General features: G+C 42.5%; 1 protein-coding gene across 2 annotated transcripts in view; it reads right to left on the bottom strand.

The window, feature by feature from the left end:
- ADCY7 (adenylate cyclase 7) overlaps positions 1 to 23,491 on the bottom strand; it is a 66,229-nt gene that overhangs the window by 16,922 nt on the left and 25,816 nt on the right. Inside the window, exons 4-15 of one of the 2 annotated variants that reach the window (XM_087940683.1) lie at positions 19,211 to 19,360; positions 17,972 to 18,117; positions 17,699 to 17,810; positions 15,837 to 15,964; positions 14,762 to 14,920; positions 10,507 to 10,639; positions 6,538 to 6,723; positions 5,806 to 5,849; positions 4,113 to 4,166; positions 3,339 to 3,419; positions 1,420 to 1,501; positions 329 to 426 (exon numbers count right to left, since the gene is read on the bottom strand). In XM_087940683.1, coding sequence (XP_087796809.1) covers positions 329 to 426; positions 1,420 to 1,501; positions 3,339 to 3,419; positions 4,113 to 4,166; positions 5,806 to 5,849; positions 6,538 to 6,723; positions 10,507 to 10,639; positions 14,762 to 14,920; positions 15,837 to 15,964; positions 17,699 to 17,810; positions 17,972 to 18,117; positions 19,211 to 19,360 — 1,373 coding nt within the window. The remainder of the gene's footprint in view (positions 1 to 328; positions 427 to 1,419; positions 1,502 to 3,338; positions 3,420 to 4,112; positions 4,167 to 5,805; positions 5,850 to 6,537; positions 6,724 to 10,506; positions 10,640 to 14,761; positions 14,921 to 15,836; positions 15,965 to 17,698; positions 17,811 to 17,971; positions 18,118 to 19,210; positions 19,361 to 23,491) is intronic. The other variant, XM_087940681.1, reaches the window with a different exon arrangement.

Below are 23,491 nucleotides of genomic sequence, written 5' to 3'. Positions count from 1 at the left end.
ACTCTATTCCTTACTCCTCTGCTCTGTGAAGAAGAAAAAAACAACTCTATAGTTTTGTAGAGAAGCCTCTGAACATGCGAAAATAAGACTTATAGAATAACAGAGTTGGAAGGGGCCTTGGAGGTCTTCTAGTCCAACCCCCAGCTCAAGCAGGAGACCCTATAATATTTCAGACAAACGGCTCTCCAATCACTTCTTAAAATATATCTCTGCAGGAAAGAAAGTACTGCCAATTTAATTGATTTAATAGGATGCGTAGACAATTGTTAGGGTTCAAAGAAGACACAAACTGGATTGATGGCATAATAAAAATAAAGTCAACACTTACCCTGATGTAATGCATATCTGTACTGTAAACATGCACAGCAGAACAATGCCAGCACACACAAAATAACCCCTCAGTTTGGGAATAGGAATCGTGCGATACTGTAAAAAAGAAACAGAAAAGGCCTCGATATATTCATAACATTTTGGGGGTGATTTTGTCACGGAGGGAAAATAAATAAAGAAACAGAATGAGCCCCAGCATATAACTTCTTTGCTCTATACACATAGGATTACAGGTAATCCGCAATGTATAACCAATTGTTTAGTAGGTGTTACAGTGGCACTTAAAAAATGACTTATGATCGGTCCTCATAGTTATGACCATTGCAGAATCCCCACGATTAAAATTCTGGCCCTCACTGTGGTTGTAAATCAAGGATTAACAGATTATCAGAATTGGAAGGAACCCTGGAGGTCTTCTAGTCCAACCCCCTGATCCAGGCAGGAAGCCTTATACCATTTCAGACAAATGTTGTCCAACCTCTTCTTTAAAATTTCCAGGGTTGGAACACCCACAACTTCAGGTGGCAAGTTGTTCCACTGATTAATTGTCCTCACTGTTAGGGAGTTTCTCCTTAATTCCAGGTTGCTTCTCTCCTTGATTCGTTTCCACCCATTGCTTCTTGTCCTGCCCTCTGGTGCTTTGGAGAATAATTTGATCCCGTCTTCTTTGTGGCAACTTCTTAGATCTCCAAACTTGACAGCTTTAAGATTTGTGGACTTCAACTCCCAGAATTCCTCCTCCAGTCATGTTAGCTCAGGAATTCTGGGAGTTGAAGTCCACAAGTCTTAAATTTGCTAAGTTTGAAGACCCTGGGCTTAGATATTACCTCTAAATAATCCTACCAACTAAAGAGGCATCAGATTCCTTCAAAAAAACCATAAGCAATATTCAAAATAAATCTGAAAATGCCCTTATCTGGGACACTGCTTGAAGCTGGAAGATTTTGTCTCAGCCTAAGATTCAGTAAACAGGAAACCATAAGATTACATTTTGACTTGTTAAGGTTAGCTTCCTTTTCAACCGTTTCAACCGTTTTTGAGTTCTGAAAGATTTCACCCTGGTAAACATTCCTCCAATGTCTTACAAACCTCTTTTTCCAGTCCTGTTTCGACAAAGCACAGCAAAAACCCACACAGTCCACGGAAATCGTCTTTTTGACCACACCATGGTCTGCACGAAGGAAGAGAAAACAGAGACTGTCTCCAAGTGTGAAATTATAATTATTTTAAGGAAAGGGTTTGTTTCTTAGAAGACCTGACTATTAAAAAAGACATGGAAGTATTAGAACTTGGACCAAATACAGGAAAACACAACCCAGAGCAATAAAACAGGGAGAAGGATATAAAACTTTCTACTTTGTGTTCTACGATCTTCAATCAAAACCAGGTAAAAGGTAGAATATGATTCTAAATGATTAAGCAGCTCTGAATGAAGTTTTCGTTGGTTCCTGCATTACCGAACCAAAATGTATTTCTTAGAACAATCTAGCCTCTATGGCGTCTTTGTAGTTGCTGCATTTGTAGTTGTTGTGAAATTAAGACTTAATTTTGCTTTAAGTGCTTTTAAAAGCCTGTAACACTAGACCTCCTAATTAGCATCTAGTAGGGAGAGAATTTTAGATGAAAAGTTGAAGCCAATTTAGAACTCTAGAAAGGACCTGCAATATTAAAGAGGAACAGGCTGTCTTTAAACCTAGACTGGGTCACATCATGGTTGTTTTGCAGCGAAGAATCTCAAATAACACACACAGTCCTTGACTTACAAATATTTACATAGTGACCATCCGAAGTTACAACACCTGTGATGATCCAGGGTGTGGCACAAAGGCAACACAGTCAAATAAGCAAGAAGAGTCCCTTTATTATCTCCAACTTTGCCAAGTTATCTTTGGCTGGACAAAAACTCTCCCAGGAACAACCTTTAAGTGGAGGAAATTCAGTCCAAAAACAAAGTACATGCAAAATGTAAATAAAAATCCACATAAAAACCATGCTGCGGTAATTAACTTGACAGCGCACAAAAAGGAATTGCAGACTTGAAAGCAGAGCAAAACACAGACAGTTGGGAAGACGCCAGGAACACCTTGATGATACCAGATAATTCACGATTTGCTCCCAACAACTTGCTGTGCTCAGCTTCCCTTTTTAAACACTGTGTTCACAGCAACAGCTAATGAAGGTAATCAAGGCCCTTTCCTCCCTCCGTAAGCCATGCAACCCACATTGCTCCCTTCTCTGTTCCTCCCTGCCTGTTCTAGGATGAAGAGGGGGTGGGCCTGGGTCTTCCTCCAAATTCCCTCTCCCTTGCTCTACCTCTCCCCTGCTCTGCCCAGCCGGACTTTGCCCTTCCCCAGTTTCTTCCACAGCCAACAGAACCACACTCCCACTCCCTGTCAGCTGTTCGGCTTCCTCGTCTGAGTCAGATTCTGACAGGGGCATGACACCCGGCTGACTTCTGACAAGTGGTGTCAATGTGGGGAAACTGGATGTACTTAACGACCATATGATTCACTTAACAACCACAGCAGAAAAGGTAGTAAAACTGAGTGTGACTCACTTAAAAGCTGCCTTGTTTAGCGATGGGAAGTCCGCTCCCAATTGGGATTGTGAGGCAAGGACTACCTACAACAGAAGACTCCAAACATGGTAACTTTAAGACTTCTGGACTTCAACTCCTAGAATTCTCCAGCCAGCATGGCTGACTGAGGAATTCTGGGAAGGGAAGTCCACAAGCCTTAAAATTGCCCAAGTTTGGAGACTCCTGACCTACAACAACTTAGGATAATCTGCGGGCCATCCAAGAATGAATCAAGAAGGGTGGGGGGTTGTAACGTTTCCTTTAGCAGGAACTGAAGATGTACCAGATGAACCGGCTACATCCAGCCCACGCAAGCATATGAGATAAAGAGATGTCATTTCTGTCACACCCTTTCTTTTTTTTTTTTTTACTGAAAACAGAGAAGCAATCTCTTCTCCTATCTACAAAAGGATCACTTCTGCTTTCTTACTTGGCTGAACTCAGGCCCTCAATGGTTGACATCATCTTATCGTTGATTTCTTCCTCCATTCTTCCTTTCTGAGAGGTATTTCTACAAAGAAACAGAGGGAAAATGACACTTTGAAAAAGGATTCCTTCCAAGCATTCAGGGAAATGACTAGGATGGGACGGGGACATCCAACATTATCTTAGAAGACTACTTCCCAAACTGGAGAACAGGAATATTTTTTAAAAAAATCTAATTTTGGCCGCTAAGATTTCAAGAATGAGAAATTAAGAGTTGAGAAGAGACAGAGTTTTCACCTGTATTCAACGGCAGTAAAGATGCTCCTTTGTCATCCAAAATTTGTACATGGCTGGAACAATTATCGAATGGATTTGTGTGATTTTACACTGGAGAAAGGAAGTTCTTGGGCTGAATTCACATCCTAATTCATACTTCGGCTTGTTTGGCGATAGCTCAGCATGACATGGGAGCTCAGCAAACCATGGTTTATGGTTTAGCTTGCTGCATGTGAATCCAGCCACTGTTATCTTTTTGAGGGATGCCAACTGTTTTAGAACAGGGGTGTCCAACCTTGCAACTTATAGATCTGTGGACTTCAACTCCCAGAATTCCCCAGCCAATTGTGTCGGTCCACAAGTCTTAAAGTTACCAGGGTTGGACATTTAGAGAGAGATGAAATGAGAAGTTACAGGAGAATTATCAGCAGTGCTCTTGCACACAGGAAAATAACAACAACAACAACAATCACTGAAAGTTAAAAGAGGACAGAAAACTCACTTATAGGTTAGAACAGAAGGAAGACAGAAGTGGTGTTGTCTCGATCCATCGAAACTAACGGATGCATACATAAAGAGAAAGAAAAGTTTGATGGAAGGCATATATGCAGGCCAATAATTAGCAAATCGATTAAAACATTTCCCTCGAAATTACAGCAACAGCCATCCTTTCTGGGATGCTTGCATCCTCCCAAGGGAACCTTAAATAGTTTTGAAAAATAAGTTTTGCATCCCTTCTTTAAAAAGTCTGGAAAAGACAATTGAAAAGTGCAAGAAATGATAAAAATATAACTTGTTTCTGCTGCTCAAAAGCACACAGAGTAATAACCAGGAAACATGCAAATGGTTTTGTTACCTGTTCATTTTTCCTTTACTTTGGCAACACACAGTAGTTAAAACACTACATCTGGCATCAGAGGAAGTGCATGTCACCTTTCATATTTTAAAATATTTTTAATATTCTTTTTATGGATTCTTTTTTTTAAAGCATGTTTGAGACAGCAGAACTGCAGCTTTTAGGCACAGCAAAGAAAGAAGAACAGAGGAAAATTTGAGAAGACAAGGGAGACAATGTGTGATGTTATGTTTCTCTATGTTTCAACTTCCTCTTTGCAATCACGTCATGATGCTCATATGTGGGCAGAAGCGGGATGAAAAATCAGTTTAAGTGCTGGAGGAGATGAGGCACGTATCCAACCACAGAATTCCCGAGCCCTAACTGCAAATTAAGGCTCTCTTTTCATCAAGTCAAGAATTTCTTTTCCAACCATTAGCTGTTCACAACAGTTAAAAAACATCTTTCTGAGGTCTGTAGAGATTATCAGTCCTCCAGGTCATGGTTGTCCCAAAGATGTTTTTTTAAAGAGGCAACTGGACTTTCTGGTTTTTTATTTGAAGATGTTTTGCTTCTCATCCAAGAAGTTTCTTCAGAGCATCCTGTCAGAGCTGAAGAAGCTTCTTGGATGAGAAGCAAAATGACTTCAAAGAAAAAAAACAGAAAGTCTAGTTGCCTCCTGAAAAAGTAGAGACAACCATGACTGGAGGACTGAGAATCTCTACAGACTTTTAGCTGTACAATTTGGGATGAACATCCTTTGAATGGTGTGGGATAGGAATGGATTTCCAGGGAGTGGAAATTGCAGACTACAAGAACCCAGGAGTGCTACTCAGGTGACTCTGAGGACACAGATAAACCTCTCCAAGCGGCCTCAACGACCCTCTAAAAGGGTGCAAATGACCAGATGTCTGCAAGAAATATAAATCCATCTATTCCTCACTATCCTGTCAGAACTGAGGAAGCTTCTTGGATGAGAGGCGAAATGTCTTCAAAGAGAAAAAACAAGGAAGTCCAGTTGCCTCCTGAAAAAGCACCTTTGGGACATCTTTCCCGGGAATTTCGAAAGTCCTGGTCACAACATGTCACCAGATTGGAGAAGAAAAGTGTAATAAATGATTGAAAAACAGCGTCTGTTTGAGTCATAGTTTGTGGTAGGGAAAACAGTAAATACTATTTCCGTAACAGCCTCCATTTCTTTAGGAAACTCTAAAAAGAGAGTTTGGAGTTTATATAGACTCTCCTTTCATTCTGTTGTGCATGCTGATCTTTCTCCTTCGTTATAAAGCATTTTGAAGGCTGGAGGATGAAGAAAAGGTACTGAAGCAAAGTCTTAACCAGGAAGGAATATGTTACTTGCCTCTCCGAAGTCCTCTGACGACTTGCGAGTTGCAGGGCTATCTCCTAAGCAAGAAGAAAGCACGAAGAAGATTTTATTTGTTAAAGAAGTAAACAATGCATGTAGATTTTGTAATCTAAAAATATTATAGGCATCTATAAATAAAGGGGATATCTAGGCTCAGTTCTCCGGGAAGATAAAAAAAACATCACAAATGTTTGGGAGTTGCTATAATGTCCCCTTCAGAAATAAGAGATGAACAAGTGAAAAGCCCGAGAGCTCTACGAAACCGCTAAATAGATGTTCTCCCTCGTCAATCTTCTCCACTCTTTCTGCTACAAAATTATGTATTTAACATATATCCTATCTTATCTCCATTTTAAATGGGAAACACGACCACTGTAGGAGGAGTGGCAGAAACCTGGGGATGGATCAGCCTAGTCTCCCTACATAGCCACAAGCAAATTAAATCCAACCACCTTTGAATGCGGTTGACCCTTATCAAATTCCAAGCGGCTGCTAACTTTAGTTGGGAAGTCTCCTGTGCGTGGACATGAGTAGCAATGAGTAGCAATCATTTGGACCTTCACACGTGTATTTGTTCTTTCACACCTGACATCACAGGCATGAAAAAGGAATGTGTTTCTGTACAGACCTTTTCCTGTCTATGAGAAACCTCATGCATGCCTCCATATCTCAACCCAGGACTTGTGCCTGGAAGACAATTTTGAAAAACGCCCAGCAATGATTCACCTTCCTGCGTCTGCGGTTGGGCGCAGAAGTGTCGCTGCTCACACTCTCTCGGTGGTTCAGGTGGGAAAAAGGACGTGCTGCTCCCCATGATTCCAAGTATCGTGACATCCGGACAGAGGCCCTCATCTTCAAGCCATCCTGCACTCTGGATTGAGGAAAATGGTTGTTGGTGGCACGCTGTTTTGACTAATGAGAGAGAGAGACAGACAGACACAGACAGAATATAATTTAATGATTACATTGGCCACATTATTTATTTTATTTTAGGGAGTCCTTAGTACTCTCTGAGCTTGGTTGTTTGCTTGCAGACATTTCAAGACCCAACTTGGTTACGTGATCAGTATTGGTGACTGTGGGCTTTATTCTTTGTTTATATACTATAGATTGCCCTGTCAGTATTGGCGGGGATGTGGTTTTCTCCTCTGTAGTTCCTTGCTTAAGTATTGTTTTCTGCTAGATTGTTTGTCTGGGATTAAACCTTGCTTATCTGTGTGTTAGTTGCTGGAGAAGATGTGTTCTAAATCTTTTGGTTTCCTTCTTGGCTTTTTAAAATTATCTCTTTTGAATAGTGTATAAATATGGTTTATCTCTGTGTCTGTTGATGGCTGATTTATCTGAATGCTAATCTTCTAGGAATTCCCTACCGCTTTTTGGATTTCGCTGGGTCTCAGATGATCAGTCTCCAGGGGTGGGATTCAACTGGTGTTACTACCGGTTCAGTGAGAGTGCATTTTGCTGCGTGTGCATGTAATGCGTTTGCAAAATGCCTCCCGGACAACTGACAAGCACTGCGTGCAGGTGCGCAGCATTTGATAATCCTCTTCTTTCTTGCATTTTCAACCTCAGCTGAGTGGCACTAAGCAGTTGAGGTTGAAAAAGCAGAAATAAAGGACAGCCAAGAGCCCGGGTGGGTGGGTGGGCCAAACAACGAGCAAAAGATTGTCTCCGCGAACTGGTTCTGTGTCTGCTGTTCTTCAGAGCTACTGGTTCTATAGAACCAGGCTGAACTGGTAGAATCCCACCCCTGTCGGTTTCCCAGTTAAAAATACATTTGAGCTCTGGCACTGATGATGTTACCTACTTGGATAAGGAAACGTCTGCCAGCCAACAACCAAACTCAAAAGTCACCTAGGGCTCCAGAGTTCAACTCTGAGCTGTAGATATTCTCTTCTATTGGATCTTGCATCCTATAGGCCTAGTTGCTGTTTTGAATTCTGACCTGGAGCACTTTTGAGTCCTACTATGGGTAAACAGGATTAAAGGAGCTTTTTTTAAAAACAAAACAAAACAGAAACCGGTTAATAGCAAAGCATTAACCTCCACAAATTGTGATTGGTAATGGATTCATGTGGTCGTTACCAAAAGAAAAAAAAGCTCTTTTTATCCAATTTGGGTAATTTATCCCGGGTTGGGAAGCACCGTTCTACAAGAATGTAGTCTTCGGAGGGTTATTAATCTGGACCTGTGACGGCCTGTGGCCCGCTAGGTTCTGCAAAGTAGCGCTAATATCCTTTATTAATGAGGATATCGAAGGCGAACAGGTTGCCAGGGTCTTGGAATCCTGTCAGAGCTGTAGGAATTATTGAAAAAAACAGAAGGGTCAAAACAACAACCACCCCGAACCTTTTTTTTATAAGCTGAGCAAAGCAAACTAGGAGTATTCATTGTGCAACGACTTTTCTTTTCTTTTTTTCTTTTTTCAAATCAGTTCTTCTCAAAATGCTGGTAGAACTGCACTTAAAGCAAGCGTGGGAGTCGGAGAGAGCCGATTCGGTTTAATTACACACATTTAAAGAACAGCCATTCTGGATTCCTGAAGGGCTCCTTGGAGATCGAAATTTAAAAGCCATTGTTTCCCAGGATCGGTGGGTCATGGCAACTGAATGTTTAATACGTTCTTCCCCCTCCTTTTCCCAACTGCACGGAACCAAATTTTTTTAAAAAAAGCCTTCCAGGTTGCTGGCTTTAGTTTCGTTCGGCTTTGGATACCACACCTGACTCTCATTATTTCCCGTTTCTGTTCCAAACCTGGTACAACCACAACACATAATAAAGATCTAAAACAAAAAAAAAAAAAAGAAAAAAAGGAGGAAGCAAGCAGGAGGAAGATGTGAGTTTGCAAAATAAAATCGTGGGCCACCTGATCAAAGGCGAACTTGGTGTCAGCTGAAGAATATACATATATATTTAGACAACGGAACTCAGCGGTATTTTTAGATTAGAATCATTTAACTCCTCTCTGCCTACTTCTGTTGCTTATTTTTTTAAAAATCAACTTTATATTTTGCATGGATATGCTACAGAGACTCAGATGTGGCTGAGTTTAAAAGAAGAAGGAGAAGGAGAAGGAGAAGGAGAAGGAGAGGAGAAGGAGGAGGAGGAGGAAAAGAAGGAGGAGGAGGAGGAGAAGAAAAAGAGGAGGAGGAGGAGGAGGAAGAGGAGGAGGAGGAGAAGAAAAAGAGGAGGAGGAGGAGGAGGAGGAGAGGTTTAGGATTTTTAATAAAACCTAAAATGAGATGCAGCCTTGTCTTTTTCATCCCTGGTCTGCAACCATCAACTTTGACTTGCTCCAGAACTTGTGTGTGCTGCAACACTGGAGGTTTTTAAAAAGCCATTGTCCGAAACGGTATAGGGCAGTGGTGGCTCCTGTGCCAAAAACTGTGCACACACTTACACACTCGCGCTCATCTGCCAGTACCCAGAAGGCAATGCGCGTTGCCCCCCCCACACCCTCTACACATGCACGCACAATCCCCACCCACCCACCCACCCATCTGCCGCTGCCCCCTTATCTGCACTGTGCCTCACAGCTGATTTTCAGTGGGTTTGAGGCCTTTTCCAGCCTCCCAAAGGCTTGAGGAAGGCTTCTGCAGGCCGAAAATTAGCCCTGTTTGGTCACTTCCAGTATTTTTGGAAAAACAAGAAGTGATGAAAGGGGGCTAGTTTTTGGCCTGCAAGTCTCTGGGAGGCCGAAAAAGGTCTCAAACCCACCGAAAATCAGCTGTGAGGCACACACATGTGCAATGAGGTAAGTTTGCCTGCAGCTTGCGTGCCGGCACAAAGGGCTCTGCATGCCACCTGTGGCACATGTACCATAGGTTCACCATCACTGGTATAGGGTCTCCTGCTTGGGCAGGGGATTGGACTAGAAGATCTCCAAGGTCCCTTCTGTAACATAATTCTGTAACTCTCACTGGTCTGTTCATTTCTTTATTGTAATCATTGATCAATACGGCATAACTGCAGATGGTCTTCTTAGAATATAGAATATAGAATAATAACAGAGTTCTTCAAGTCCAAATACTTTCTATTCTCTTTAAATACTTGAGATCCTTTTTTCCTGAGCATCTACGGAGAATTCTCAGTCATCCAGGCCATGGTTGTCCCAAAGGTGCTATATTTCAAGAAACTTTCTGATTTTTCTTTCTGGTTTCGCTTCTGATCCAAGAAACTACTTCAGCTCTGGCTGGACGGTGGAGAATGGAAGACAGCTGGTCGTTTGCATCCTTTTAGAAAGTCATTGAGGCCACCTGGAGGTTTATCTGCGTCACCAGGGTTTTTCCTGAGCAATTCGTAGCTGGCTCAGTTCACACAACAACATTCCTGACCCTGTCAATTAAAATGGTCCCCAGAAGAGACCTTGGAAATCTTCTAATCCAACCTCCTGCCCAAGTAGGAGACCCTAGACCTATACACCAGTGTTTCAACAATCTTGGCAACTCTAAGATGTGTGGACTTCGGCTCCCTTGTTGAATTCCCCTGAGGAATTCTGGGAGCTGAAGTCCATACATCTTAAGAGTTACTAATATTGATGGTACACCATTGTACTGGTTCATCTGCTTTTAGTTTTCCGGGTGTGCAAACTCAACCAATTGTAGACTACCCCATACATCATGTTAAGCCATGATTCAGCATGCAAAATGAGAGAGACAGAAGTGGCTCGTTTGTTTTGCATCAAAGAATACCTACCCTGGGGTCAATCACCAAATAAGTCTTGATATTCATGGCTTCAAGGTAAGGATCCCGGAGGTGCCCGTCGCCTTCTTCCACCTCATAAGCTTTGCCAAGATGATTTAGAGTCGCTTCTGTGATGTGCACGCGGCTGCAAAGAGGACCCAGGGGAGGAGGAGGAGAAGAGAGAGAGAAGTGTACAAAGGGGTGAAACGTCATTCCTGGGAATCGATTACCGTTACAATGGCTGCTGCCAATAACATTCTGCTGCTACACATTTGGCAGCCAAAATCAAGATTCCTGGCAGGATTGCTCTTGAAACAGCTCATCTGGATCGCATGATAGAACCATCCAGTCGTGCCAATTCTCAGAACTTTGTGCAGTGTTTGTGACTGTTTTCAGAGAAAGAGAAAGAGAAAGACAGAGAGGGAGAGGACAGAGGGAAGGAGGGAGGGAGGGAAGAAGGGAGGGAGGGAAGAAGGAGAGGGTGAGGGAGGGAGACAGAGAAGGAGGGAGGGAGAGAGAGGGAAGGGAGGAAGAGAGGGATGGAGATGGAGGGAGGGAGAAGGAGATCCCAAAGATAATCTTCTTGTAAATCAAATCTCAACATAATTTGGTTCAGGGAAACTTTGATACTCTCTGAACCTGATTGTTTTCTTGCAGACATTTCATTACCCAAACTAGATATCATCGTCAATCCTTTACATTTACATCTACCTATCTTATTTCAACTCCTGAGCTACAAATATTCTCCTTTACTAGGAGCTTGGTTCACACATCACAAACCATAATGTGCTTTATTAATTTGGATCCGCTTCGTTCTCTGACTGTGCGCAATTCTGGTTTATTTAACAAGCGTCTCGTGCAAACCCAGAAAGAGAAGAGAAATGGGAAGAGAACACAAAGGAAGGCACTGAAGAACAATGGAACAAGGTCTGAGGCGTGTGTCAGAATTCTGGCTCACCCTCGAAGGCCTCGTGACAGCCACTATTTCTTCATGTATTCTTCTTGGGAAAGTGAAATTAGAAGCAGGGAAGAAAAGACTATACAGTACAAAATAAGTTCCCTCGTGGGAGATGAGAATACACATAAAAAGGCTACAACTACCAGCACCAAGGATTAGATAAAATACAGTAGTTTTAGAAAGCAGGACACATAAGTCTTTTATCTGAAAAATAGATCAGGCTGGTTTGTATTTCAGGGAAGTTCCTTCAACATGTTTAAATCACCAGACTATTAAATAAATAAAATAGCAGTCTCCACGGCATGGTTGATGGGTAGAAGGATCCATCGCAGCAGTTCTGCCAAACAACAACTAAATTCTTCCTAAACATCTGGGGCTAAGAGGATATATAGATGGACACACACAAACACACATCCAACATCCTCCAGCATCTCACCGCTTCTCCTTGCCATCCTCAGCACCTATTGCCAAAAGCCACCATCTCACATTGTCTCTAGGCAGAATCGGTGTCAGGTGCAAATAACCAGGCGCATTCATTGGAGTCAAAGTACCGAAAAGTTTATTGTTGCTTACCCATACACAAGAATCTAGTCAACTAACCCTTGGCGTTAAATTTGTGCTAGATAAAGGTCAACGGAATTCATGGCTGGGCTGGACTTGGCTTCTCTCACGGCAACACAACGACTCCAAACTGATGACATGCTAAACTCCGCCTTCTAACTCCGCCTGCTCTTCTCGTTTATTTTTGAATATCAGTTTGGTCTGCTTTTCTTCCTCAACTCCCCAATACAATACAGTCTGGATTTCAGACCTATTAAAAGCACTCTTCTTGCTTTCCCCACCATTACGTTTGTCTATAAAACACTTGGCAATATTGCTCTGATGAGTACCGACCTTTTCAAGGAAGGAGATGGGTGTAGTGCCAATCAAAGTAAGTATTACTACGTGCTTAGCGCAGAGGTACCTTCAAGATGTGGATAGCAAATGGCCCATTGTGTTTTCAACTGGAAGAAGGCTTCATTCAATTTTAATTCAGTTTTAGACTGAAAGTACTTTTCTCTCATCCTGCTTAAATAACGTCTGGGTATATCACACTCGATGCTATTCTCCAAGAGTTTACTCAGCTGGCTTGCATTGAAGGTCCTCAGGAAGCATCACAACGTACAGCTTACTTAGTAACACACACGCACACGCACGTACACGCAACAAAGCACTTTCCAATGTCACAAAAAGAAAACAGCAAATGCCATTATGGGATTGTTTGTGCCCTTCTATAAAACAACGACTGCCCGATATACTGTTAACCTGAGAGGAACCAATGAAGACTAACAACAGATCTCAATCTCCATTGAGGTAATGGTGGAAACAGAGTGCCAATGCATGTGTGTGTGTGTGTGTGTTTGACTTGGAGTGAAATACTTTATTCCGCTGTTATGTTCTAAAGCTAAAGTGCATTTCTTTCTGATTAGCCCACACACAGCAGTGTACAAAGCAGGTGTCCAGGTACACAAAGAAGATGATGTTGCACTTCCAGGAGTATCCAGCATACAGGTAAGCTCATGTACCGGAAAGAACAATCAATCCATCTGGTGCCATAAAAGTGACTAAAAATAAACTCCCTTGTTGCCTCTTTGAGAGGCTAAAATACTGTTAACAAGGCTGGAAATGATTCTGCAGACCCAGGAAAATATTTACAAAGCGGTTCCATCAGTTACAAGATATCCTTTTGCAGCTTTCCACGCCCTCCATAGTAAAGGCGCATATCTTGCTATCCAGAATCTAGATTAGCTTGTGTACTCTGAGTACATTCTGGAGACAATTGTGATTTTTATTAGGTGGTGAATGGCGACCTAAGCTGAGAATTCACTAAACAGAAGAGGGAGGGAGGGAGGGAGGGAGCAAACTAGCAAGGAAAGAGAGGGAGGGAGATACGGAGGGAGGGAGTGTCATGCCTCTGTTGGAATCTGATTCTGAGGGGGAGGTCGAACAGCTGACAGGGAGTGGGAGTGTGGCTCCAGTGGCTGTGGAGGAAGCTGGAGAAGGTCACAGTACAGCTGGGCATTTAGAGGAAGACCCGGCCCACCCCCTCTTCATCCTAGGGCACGCAGGGAGGAACAGATAAGGGAGCAACGTGGGTTACGGGGGAGAAAAAGGCCACGATTCCCTTCATTAGCTGCAGCTGGGAAAACACGATATAAAGGGTGTTTGCACACAGTACCTTGCTGGAAGCAAAGCGTGAATTATTTTGATTTGTCAAGTCTTATCTGGGTTCTGGCATCCTCCCAACTGTTTGTGTTTTGTTATCTTTCCGAAGTCTGCAATTCTTTATCCTGCCCTATCTTGTTAATTGCTGCAGCGTGGTTTGTGTTGGTTTTTATTTATAATTTAGATGTACTTTGGGTTTGGACTGAATTTCTTCCCTTTAAAACACTGTTCTTGGGAGAGATTTTTCTCCAGCTGATGATAACTGGACCTTGGGGGCCAAGTTGGAGGAATTAAAGGGACTTTATCTACTTTTGTGACTTGGTTGCTTTGTTGCCATGCCCTGGGTCAAAACAGTGAGTAAGTTGAACGTAGCTCTTTTTAAATTGTTTACCAAGTTGTGCATCCTCCAACATATACTCATACATTAAAACCTGGTTTAGAAATCACATCAGGGAATTGGGATTGACCCAACAGACTTTCCAGAGTGAAGAATCTATGGTCTGTTAGAGACCCCCAACGCATCAAGACTGCACTGTTCAAAATGAGAGGTCTCGCTCTTTCTGCATACTTTTCATTCAAAATAATTTGAATAAAAGCAGCTTACTTCCTAGAGGCCTCCTGGTTTCATTCTGACACACCGAAACCAGGGGGGAAATGACCAAGCATTCCGTTCTGAAATTCGGCACTGAAGATTGACGACAAAATTTAGGCTCTTTTTGCACTAGATCAGGGGTCTTCAAGCTTGTCAGCTTTAAGACTTGTGGACTTCCAACTCCCGGAATTCCTCCTCCAGTCACGTTAGCTCAGGAATTCTGGGAGTTGAGGTCCACAAGTCTTAAATTTGCCAAGTTTGAAGACCCTTGCACTAAAGGAAAGAATTAAGGGTGCTTTGCTTCACCAAGAACCCAGAATGTTTCATCTTGACTCTTGCTCTGCAAAATCACTGCAAAATCTTGCGGCCAACTGAAAGATCAGATTATTACCCCAAACATTCTGCATCCTTGGACTAAACCCAACAAAAGGAACCTCAGCTAGGAAACTGCTCTGCATTTCCACTTCTCTGCCATCACCACGACGCTCACTGGAATTATTTCACGTGCTTACCCAGGGATGCCTGCTGATTCCATGCGGTTGGCCAAGGAGACATCGTGAGACCAGACATCATACTGCCATTTCCGAAGTCCGATCACCCCACAAAGGACGTTCCCGGAATGAATGCCAACTCGCATGCTGATGTCCACCCCTGTGGCTTCCCTAACTTGCCTGCAAAAATAACAATAAAAAAAAATTATAAGGACTCCGGTGTAGGACACAAGATGAAAAACCATTTGATTTTCCCATCTCTAGACTTAAGCATCATACTGATTTTGGGGAAGTGAAGGAAGTTTTTTCTTCTTCTGAGTCTCTTTCTCTGCCTGTTATTCAGCTGCAGGCCCAACCCTCCCTTATCTGGTGGCTCCCTAGGCAGCATCTCTACTCCGTCTCCCAAGGTCACTTCCTCACACCACTAGACCCAAAGAGCCTGAAGGAATTCTGTTTGACTAGAGCAGTCAGTTGAATGAGTCTGCATTGGAACTCTGAAGAGGGATGGTTCGACAACTACTATTGGTGACAATTAAGCCAGGTTCCCCACCCACCTTGCCGATGGCTTGGGATTGTAGCAGAGTTGAACACATTCCATGGAAATGCAATTAAAGCACTACGCAGATTCCAGGGAGCTGGCTATGCCCACTTCCTGGAGCAAAAAATGAATCTACTGGATCTAGTGACACATTGAAAATAAGACCCATGTATGCTCTAATCCAGGGATATCCAACCTTGGCAATGTTAAGATTTGTGGACTTCGATTCCCAGATTGCCTCAGCCACCATGGATAAGAACAGGAGTGCTGACTGAGGAATTCTGGGAGTTGAAGTCCACAAGTTTAAAGTTGCAAGGATGGAGACCCCTGTTCTAATCCACGGAAGTTTAAATCAGTGTAAACTAACTGCACAATTCTTTCTTTGTACATGTGTATATTTAACAGAATAAATATAAAAACTGCACTGGTACAATCACAGGAGGAAGAAAAGTTCTCCTTTCAGAGGATTATGAGGCCCTATTATTATCTATCATACTGCTACATTATCTATTCCTGCATCACCACTCCTAACTTACTAATTTTTTTAAAAGTACATACTTTATCGCTTCACACATGTCGAGGCCCATTTTCACACAATTTTTGGCATGTACCGGCAAGGACACAGGTAAGCCCGAGACACAGTAATAACAGTCTCCCAAAATTTTTATCCTCATGCATTCATTTTCCTGCAAAAAAATAAAATAATAATAACCCATGAATCACCAAGCTTGGCAAATATGAATTAACCAGCATTTGACTTAAGCGGTGCAAATTATAGGCTTTTTTGCGTGAAGAAAACAGAGAAAACAGCTGTCCTCATCTGAAGTAAGAGTTTTCTGTAATATAATGGGGGAGGGGCAGGGGGAGTTATTTGCAATTTAGCTTGGGTTCAAGCATGGAGAATGCAAGACAGTTCTTGATTTATAACCATTCCAGTGGTGAGATTCAATTTTTTTTTTTTACTACTAGTTTTATGGATGTGGCTTGGTGGGCATGGCAGGAGAAGGATACTGCAAGATCCCCATTCCCTCCCCACCCTGCTAACCTGCTTTCCAGCTCCGTTCTCCCGTGAAGAGCAACCAAAGAAGACCCAGCCGATCACTGGGACTCAGGAGGCAGAGAATAGATGGGGTTGGCGGGGCCAGTCAGAGATGGTATTTGCCAGTTCTCCGAACTACTCAACGTTTCCGCTACTGGTTCTCCAGAACTGGTCAGAACCAGCTGAATACCACCTCTGAACCATTCATTTAGAAGTTACAACAGCAGTAGAAAATCTTGCCGGCTGCCCCATGCAAACTAAAAATTATCCAGGTGCAGCCGATGACTGTGATACAGGTAGTTCCCAATTTACAACAGTTCATTTAATGATTGTTCAAAGTTACAACGGCGCTGAAAAAAAGTCACCCATGATTGTTTTTCACATTTACAACCGTTGCAGCATCCCTGCGATCACGTGATTAAAATTTGGGCACTTGGCAACTGGTTCATATTTATGACAGTCGCAATGTCCCAGAGTCGTATAAGAGGTGGTGTTCAGCAGGTTCTGACCAGTTCTGGAGAACAGATAGTAAAAAAAAATTAAATCCCACCACTGGGTTGGATGATTCTCTTTTGCGAACTTCTGGCCAGCAAAGTCAACAAGGAAGCCAGATTTGCTTAAAGCCATGTTCCTAACTTAACTGCAGCGATTCACATAATAAACATGGCAAGAAAGATCATAAAAACATCACTTCACAAATGTCTCGCTTAGCAACATAAATTTGGGTCTCTTTTGTGGTCATAAGTGGAGGGAAACCTGTACTGCCAAACTATGATTTTTTAAAAAAGATAGCTTCTTAAACCATCTACCAGTGGTGGCTTACTTTTTGGGGCTCCTGTGCCAAAAATTGTGTGTGCTCCAGTACGACTGCAGTTGTGTGCAAGGACCCAGAATGCAATGTGCCCCCCCTTCACACGACCCCTACGCATGCATGGGTAATCCCTACCCCGTCCCTTTACCTGCACTGCGCCTCACAGCTGATTTTTTTTCGGTTGGTTTGAGGCCTTTTTTGGTATTACAGGAAGTGACGAAATGGGCCAATGATTCATCCTGAAAAGCCTTGCAGAGGCTTTTTCAAAGCCTCTGGGAGACCGAAAAAGGCTTTTTCCAAGCCTCCGGGAGGATGAAAAGGGCCTCAAACTAATCGGGAAAAAAAAACAGCTGTGAAGCGTGCGCATGTGCAGTGAGGTAAGTTTGCCTGTGGCTCGCGTGCCGGCACAAATGGTTCTGCATGCCACTTGTGGCACGCATGCCATAAGTTCGCCATCACAAGCATATACAATCTTGTTGTAATACAATAAAAAAGAAATAATAGGCCAGTTGTTTTCTCAACCTCGACAACTTGAAGATGGGGGGATTTCAATTCCCAGAATTGACTCACCTTTGCAATTTGGTCAAATTTTCCAAAGAGTTCATTCAGCATCACCACCAGCTCTTTGGGAGAACAGTCACTTGCCAAGCGAGTGAACCCTACGATATCTGCATACAGGATGCTAAAGAAAGCAGAGGGGAAAAAAAATATTATGGTCTGGGATTGCTCTGTGCTGAATCCTGCTTGAGGAAGCTGTGATCCTTCAAGAAAATCTCCAGAACTTGATGGCCTCTTTAAAGTACTGATCCCCGAAATGCGGGTCTTGGAAATCCAAAAATTTACCTCACGTTCTGGTGCCGCTTCACATACAGGCTGTGGAAATTATTATCATGCTTTTTCATATCGTTGGTTTCTTTTAGACGCTCAATGATGGCAAGTTTCATTCCCATGGATATATGAGCTGGCAGGATTGACAGAAGCAAGCTTTCCTTGGAGGAAAGAAGAAGGTTTGAATTGTTCAAAGCAAGAAGTGATCTCATCAAAGGAGGAGGAAGGAAAGACGGTTGCAAGAACAACCGAAAACATCTAATAACTTAACCTAATTAATAAGAGGAAAGCCTTCATTAAGCTCATTAATTAGACCATGCTGTGTTCCTTCATTTATTGAGTGCTTCCCTCATATGTTGGAAATTCAACTTGAACGCTTGCAAATTTGTGCAAAAACACACATTTGTTTGCAAATGCTCCGCTTATAATCATGTTTTCCAGAGAGGTTCCTGGGCTATTCAGGAATTATTCTAGAATAATAATATTCACAAATATTTCTGAGCTTTCATTTTAATGGCTGCCACAAAGGCTGCAATATGTCTTTCCGAACCTGAAACGAAGGAGAATATTTGTAGCTCAGGGTTGAACTGTGGGCTCCTTGGTGCTCTCTGAGCTTGGTTATTTTCTTGCGGATATTTCCTTACCCAACTAGGTAACATCGTAAGTGCTAAAAGGGAGGGGATTTGCAGAGAGGAGGAGGAGGAGGAGGAGGAGGAGGAGGACTGTGAGGTCTTGGATCTCTCTGAGCTTTGTTATTTTCTTGCGTATGTTGTATTTTCCAACTAGGTAATATCATAAGTGTTAGAAGGTAATTGTGGTTTGTGGAGAGGAGGAGGAGGAGGAGGAGGAGGAGGAAAAGGACTGTGAGGTCTTGGATCTTTCTTTGGATCTTTCTTGGATCTTTCTTTTTAATTGTGGTTTGTGGAGAGGAAGAGGAAGAGGAGGAGGAGGAGGAGGAGGAGGCAAAGGACTGTGAGGTCTTGGATCTTTCTTTGTTATTTTCTTGTGGATGTTGTATTACCCAACTAGGTAATATCAGTGCTAGAGGGGACTGGGAATCATTACTGATGATGTTACCTGGTTTGGCTAATGAAACATGTGCAAGGAAACAACCAAACTCAGAGAGCACCGAGAGAACCTGGAATGAGATATCTGCTGCACTAAATAATTATCTGCATGTCAATAACTGCACCTTAACAATTAACCAGGAGGCGGGAAAGCATGTTTTATTTTATCGTTTAATGTCACACTTACTTGCTGCCTTTTTTCAATTTTCAACTTCATTTGGACTTGGATGCATTTTAAGGTATAGCGATACAGATCCCAGGAGGCATCCTGCATCTGATGCTTGTGATACGCCCCCAGCAAATTGCCACAAAGGAAAATGAAAGCGTTCGCCACAAGCTGAGTAAATGAAAGAAAGCCATACAGTTACAATCTGCTGCTTGGGCAGCAGGCGATGCTCACAAGATTCTTCCTAACCACATCTTAACTGAACAAGCCATAATGGCCCATCTGCACCGAATGCTCGGCTAAAAGCAAGCTGCACCATCAGTAATAATAATAATTGAATGCAGCTAAACAAAGAATCCTTTCTTGTTCCAAGTTTGCAATAGGAAAACTTTATCTTATTTGGCCTCCCCCATCAATTCCCCCCCAAGGCGTTTTTTCTTTTTCTTTCCCAGAGAAGGTCTCTTCTTCAATTGCCTTTTCGACCAATTTTCCACAAATGCTTCATTCATATTTTTTAAACTCATGCCCACTCATTTGTTAAACTCATCACACCAACCACCAAGGCCCATCAGTAGTCTACAGTAAAAAAATTCCAAACAAAAGTGAAGACCGAAATACTGTAAATAAAAGCAAACGACAGAGAGAGTGAAAGTGTAGACCAGGGGTGTCAAACTCAAGGCCCATGGGTCAGAGGTGTTATTCAGCAGGTTCTGACCCGTTCTGGAGAACCAGTAGTGGAAATTTTGAGTAGTTCGGAGAACCAGCAAATCCCACCTCTGACTGGCCTCGCAAACCCCATCCATTCTCTGCCTCCCATTGAGTCCCAGCTGATGAGCTGGGTCTTTTTTGGTTGCCCTGCACAGGAGAACGGAGCTGGAAAGCAGGTTAGTGGCAGGGGAAGGGAATGGGATTTTGCAGTAATTTTCCCCTGCCACACCCACCAAGCCACGCTCACAGAACTGGGAGTAAAAAAATAATTGAATCCCACCAATGCTGCAGGCTGAATCCAAGCCATGGGGTGCTAAAATCTGGCCATATGCAGCCCTCCCGAGCTGGCTATCAGGGCTCCAACAAATCCCCCTCATTCAAAGCAAAAAAGCATCTCAGAAAAAGTAAATTGGTTTATTAGAAATTGCCATGTTGGTGCGTGGATGGGTGCAGCTGATACTAAATCACATCATACATTTCCCTCTTGACCCTGATCTTTCCCCCACCCTCTGGATGTGACTTCTCCAATGGGGCACATCCGTCTCCAAGAGTCATCCATCATGCTCTCCAATAACCTTCTTATGCTCCGACAACTTTGGGCTACCGAGGTAATTATCTAGGCATTTAAGGAATACCTTGTTTTTCCCCCACTCCCTTTTTCTGGCAACTAAAAAGACCAAAGGAGTATCTTTTCGTCTGACATCTGTTTTTGCTGGCAGAGTGCTGCAAGAAACCATCATAGCCAAAAACGGAGCCTGGGAGGGGTGCCCCCAACTCAAGTGATGTTGAGCTGCCACACCCACCCTGGCCACACCTATCCGGTCCCTGAGGTCAAACCCAACCCTGACGAGGCCCTCAATGAAATCGAGTTTGAAACCCCCTGGTGTAGACCCCTTCAGCACAACCTGCTGTTACACTACCATTTATGAACTAAAATACAACTATGTAGGAGGGTAATAGTTACACGCGGATTAGTAGCTAGCTCGTTTTAAGAAGAACGCTCCTTGTTTTGGATGGAAAGCTGAATCAACCTTGAAGCAGTGAGAATCGAATTGCTGGCAGCCGGCAGAGTTTGCCTGCAATGCTGCCTTCTAACAACTGTGCCACCTGGGTTCAGTTCCAGTTGTTCCACTGCCTGTCAATGTTGCCCATCCTCGAATCGAAAGTCCATGTTCAAATTTGGGAGACCCCACCAGCCAACGGAGTTAAAAAAAACTCCTACCAACTAGTTAATTTGCCAGCACTTAACTAGTCTGCTATAAATCCAGGGTTTCCTACTGTATATTCCCAGATTAGCTTGCAGTTCCAGGAATGGCAGATTTTAGAATTGTCATGGTTAGGTTTTGTCTCTTTTCTCTCTGACCCATGGCTTGGTTCCTTTTGAAACCGCCTTCAGGAACGCGAAGCTCTCTGTTTTGAACCTGCCCTTCCAGACGATCTGGATTTCGAAGGCAGCTTGGAAGAGGCACCGATTTAATTCCTTGCTTTCCTTTTTATTTGACTTCAACTTTTTTTTTCTAAATCCCTGAATGATCGTACAATAGACTGGAGGAGGGAGAGGGGGAAAGGACCGCTTTTTTTTTTTTTTTTTTACAAATACTTACGTGAAACTGTATTTTTGTTTTAGGAGAAAAGAATCACATTCTCCAAACTCTGAAATCTGTCCAAAACTAAATTAACTTCAAGAGGTGTTTGTTGCCAAAACCACGACTGGTACATTGGCTCATTTGTTAATCCAGGCGATTTCACACGGTGATTAAGTTCACACATTGTGCTACACCATTGTGATTTTAGTAAGCCAGAAATTGTTGGTTTCTACAACAGGCTACATCATAAAAGATAGTCAACAAACTACCATGTCTGAGGCAACTAAAGTTTGGGTTGGTTTCCTACACATAATTTCCCATGCAATGGAATACATATGGTACAAATTAACCACATACCCTTCTCCTACCACTTCTAAAACAGCCAGACATTCATTAGAGGTGAAAAAACATAGCAGATTTCAGAATGAAACCTCAGCTTAACCCACTGATACAAGAATGAGACTCTTCATTCTTGCATTAAAAGCAAATGTGGCTAGTCTAGAGAAATGAAGAGCTAGGGGTGATGTGATAGCTGTATTCCAATATTTGAGGAGCTGCCACAAATAAGAGGGGTTCAACTTATTTCCCAAAGCACCAGAAGGCAAGACAAGAAACAAGGGATGGAAACTAATCAAGGAGAGAAGCAACCTAGGAGTAAGGAGGAATTTCCTAACAGTGAGGACCATTAACCAGTGGAACAGCTTCCCACCAGAAGTTATGTGGGTGCTTCATCACTTGAGGCTTTCAAGAAGAGACTGGACAGTCACTTGTCCGAAGTGGCATAAGGTCTCCTGCTTGAGCAGGGGTTGGACTAGAAGACCTCCAAGGTCCCTTCCTATTCTATTCTATTCTATTCTATTCTATTCTATTCTATTCTATTCTATTCTATTCTATTCTATTTCTCCACTTTTTGCTTCTAGCACACATATAAATCATTGTTGTTGTATTTTCTTCTTTTACCAAACTAGGAAACCATAGTTATCACATTCAGAACAAGCCATAATCTTAAACTCTCATTAAACTCTGCTCTGTATGAAGAACTGAAGCAAACGTGCCTAGTTTCCACATTTAATTTTAAAAAAGAAAGTTCCAGGGAAGGCAGTCCAAGATCTCCTGTTAGATCTGCTTCTCTGTAGTCCAGATATTCTTTCATTTCGTGTCTTTGATCATGCTGGGATTCCATACTGCCTACTCTCTAAATATTTCCATTCATACTGAAATTATTGTTTGATTGACTCAGGAAAGGACATCGGGGTTTTGTTTTTGCTTTGCTTTCTGACTAAGAAATAAATCAAGTCCATTTTTTGACTGAAAGTAAGCGAGTGCTTCAGAAACGAGAAGATGGCATGAAATGCATCACTCCTCAAAATCCAGCAAATTTGCCAAGAAAGAATTAAAGTGTTAACAAAGGTGTTGCTTCAATCGTGTCCAAAGCATTTATCTGAGGGAAGGAAGTACATTACCTCACTCTCCAAGACATGACACACACCTTAGTGGGTTGATCTTAAATGGTATTGCTCAGTTGTTTTTCGGACTTTTTGAAAAAAACGGATTGTCTAGACAAGCAGGGGGTTGCCAAATAACTGCAGAAATTCTTTGGCGGGTCATAATTTCCACATTTGCAATACTGGAGTGTTTCCCTTTTTCCTTCTTCAAGTATGCACTTCTTTCCTAATAAAATCAAATAATCTTTCTGGAATTTAGCACTGCCTTGTGAGAAATTTCCTGTATTCTTACTCATGTTTATACTTATACCTCTTATCTTGTAAGCAATTGACAAATCAAATCAACAAATATGTGGGAAGAACATTGTGCTTCACTCCACCACTCATATGTTGTTTTGATGTGAATCAAAGCTCCTGAGGAATTTAAGATCTGTATTTCCTCTTAAATTTTAAGATGGAGGCTATCATAGAGAAGAAGGGGGTCAACCAATGCTCCAAAGCATTTGATGGCAGGACAAGAAGGAATGGATGGAAGATTATTAGAGAGAGAGCCAACCAAGAAC

Source organism: Pseudonaja textilis, chromosome 11 (assembly GCF_049901715.1).
Source record: "Pseudonaja textilis isolate UNSWEBS1 chromosome 11, rPseTex1.2, whole genome shotgun sequence".
NCBI lineage: Eukaryota > Metazoa > Chordata > Lepidosauria > Squamata > Elapidae > Pseudonaja > Pseudonaja textilis.
The sequence above is the reverse complement of the archived record's forward strand: the minus strand, read 5'-3'. Positions and strand labels throughout refer to the sequence as shown.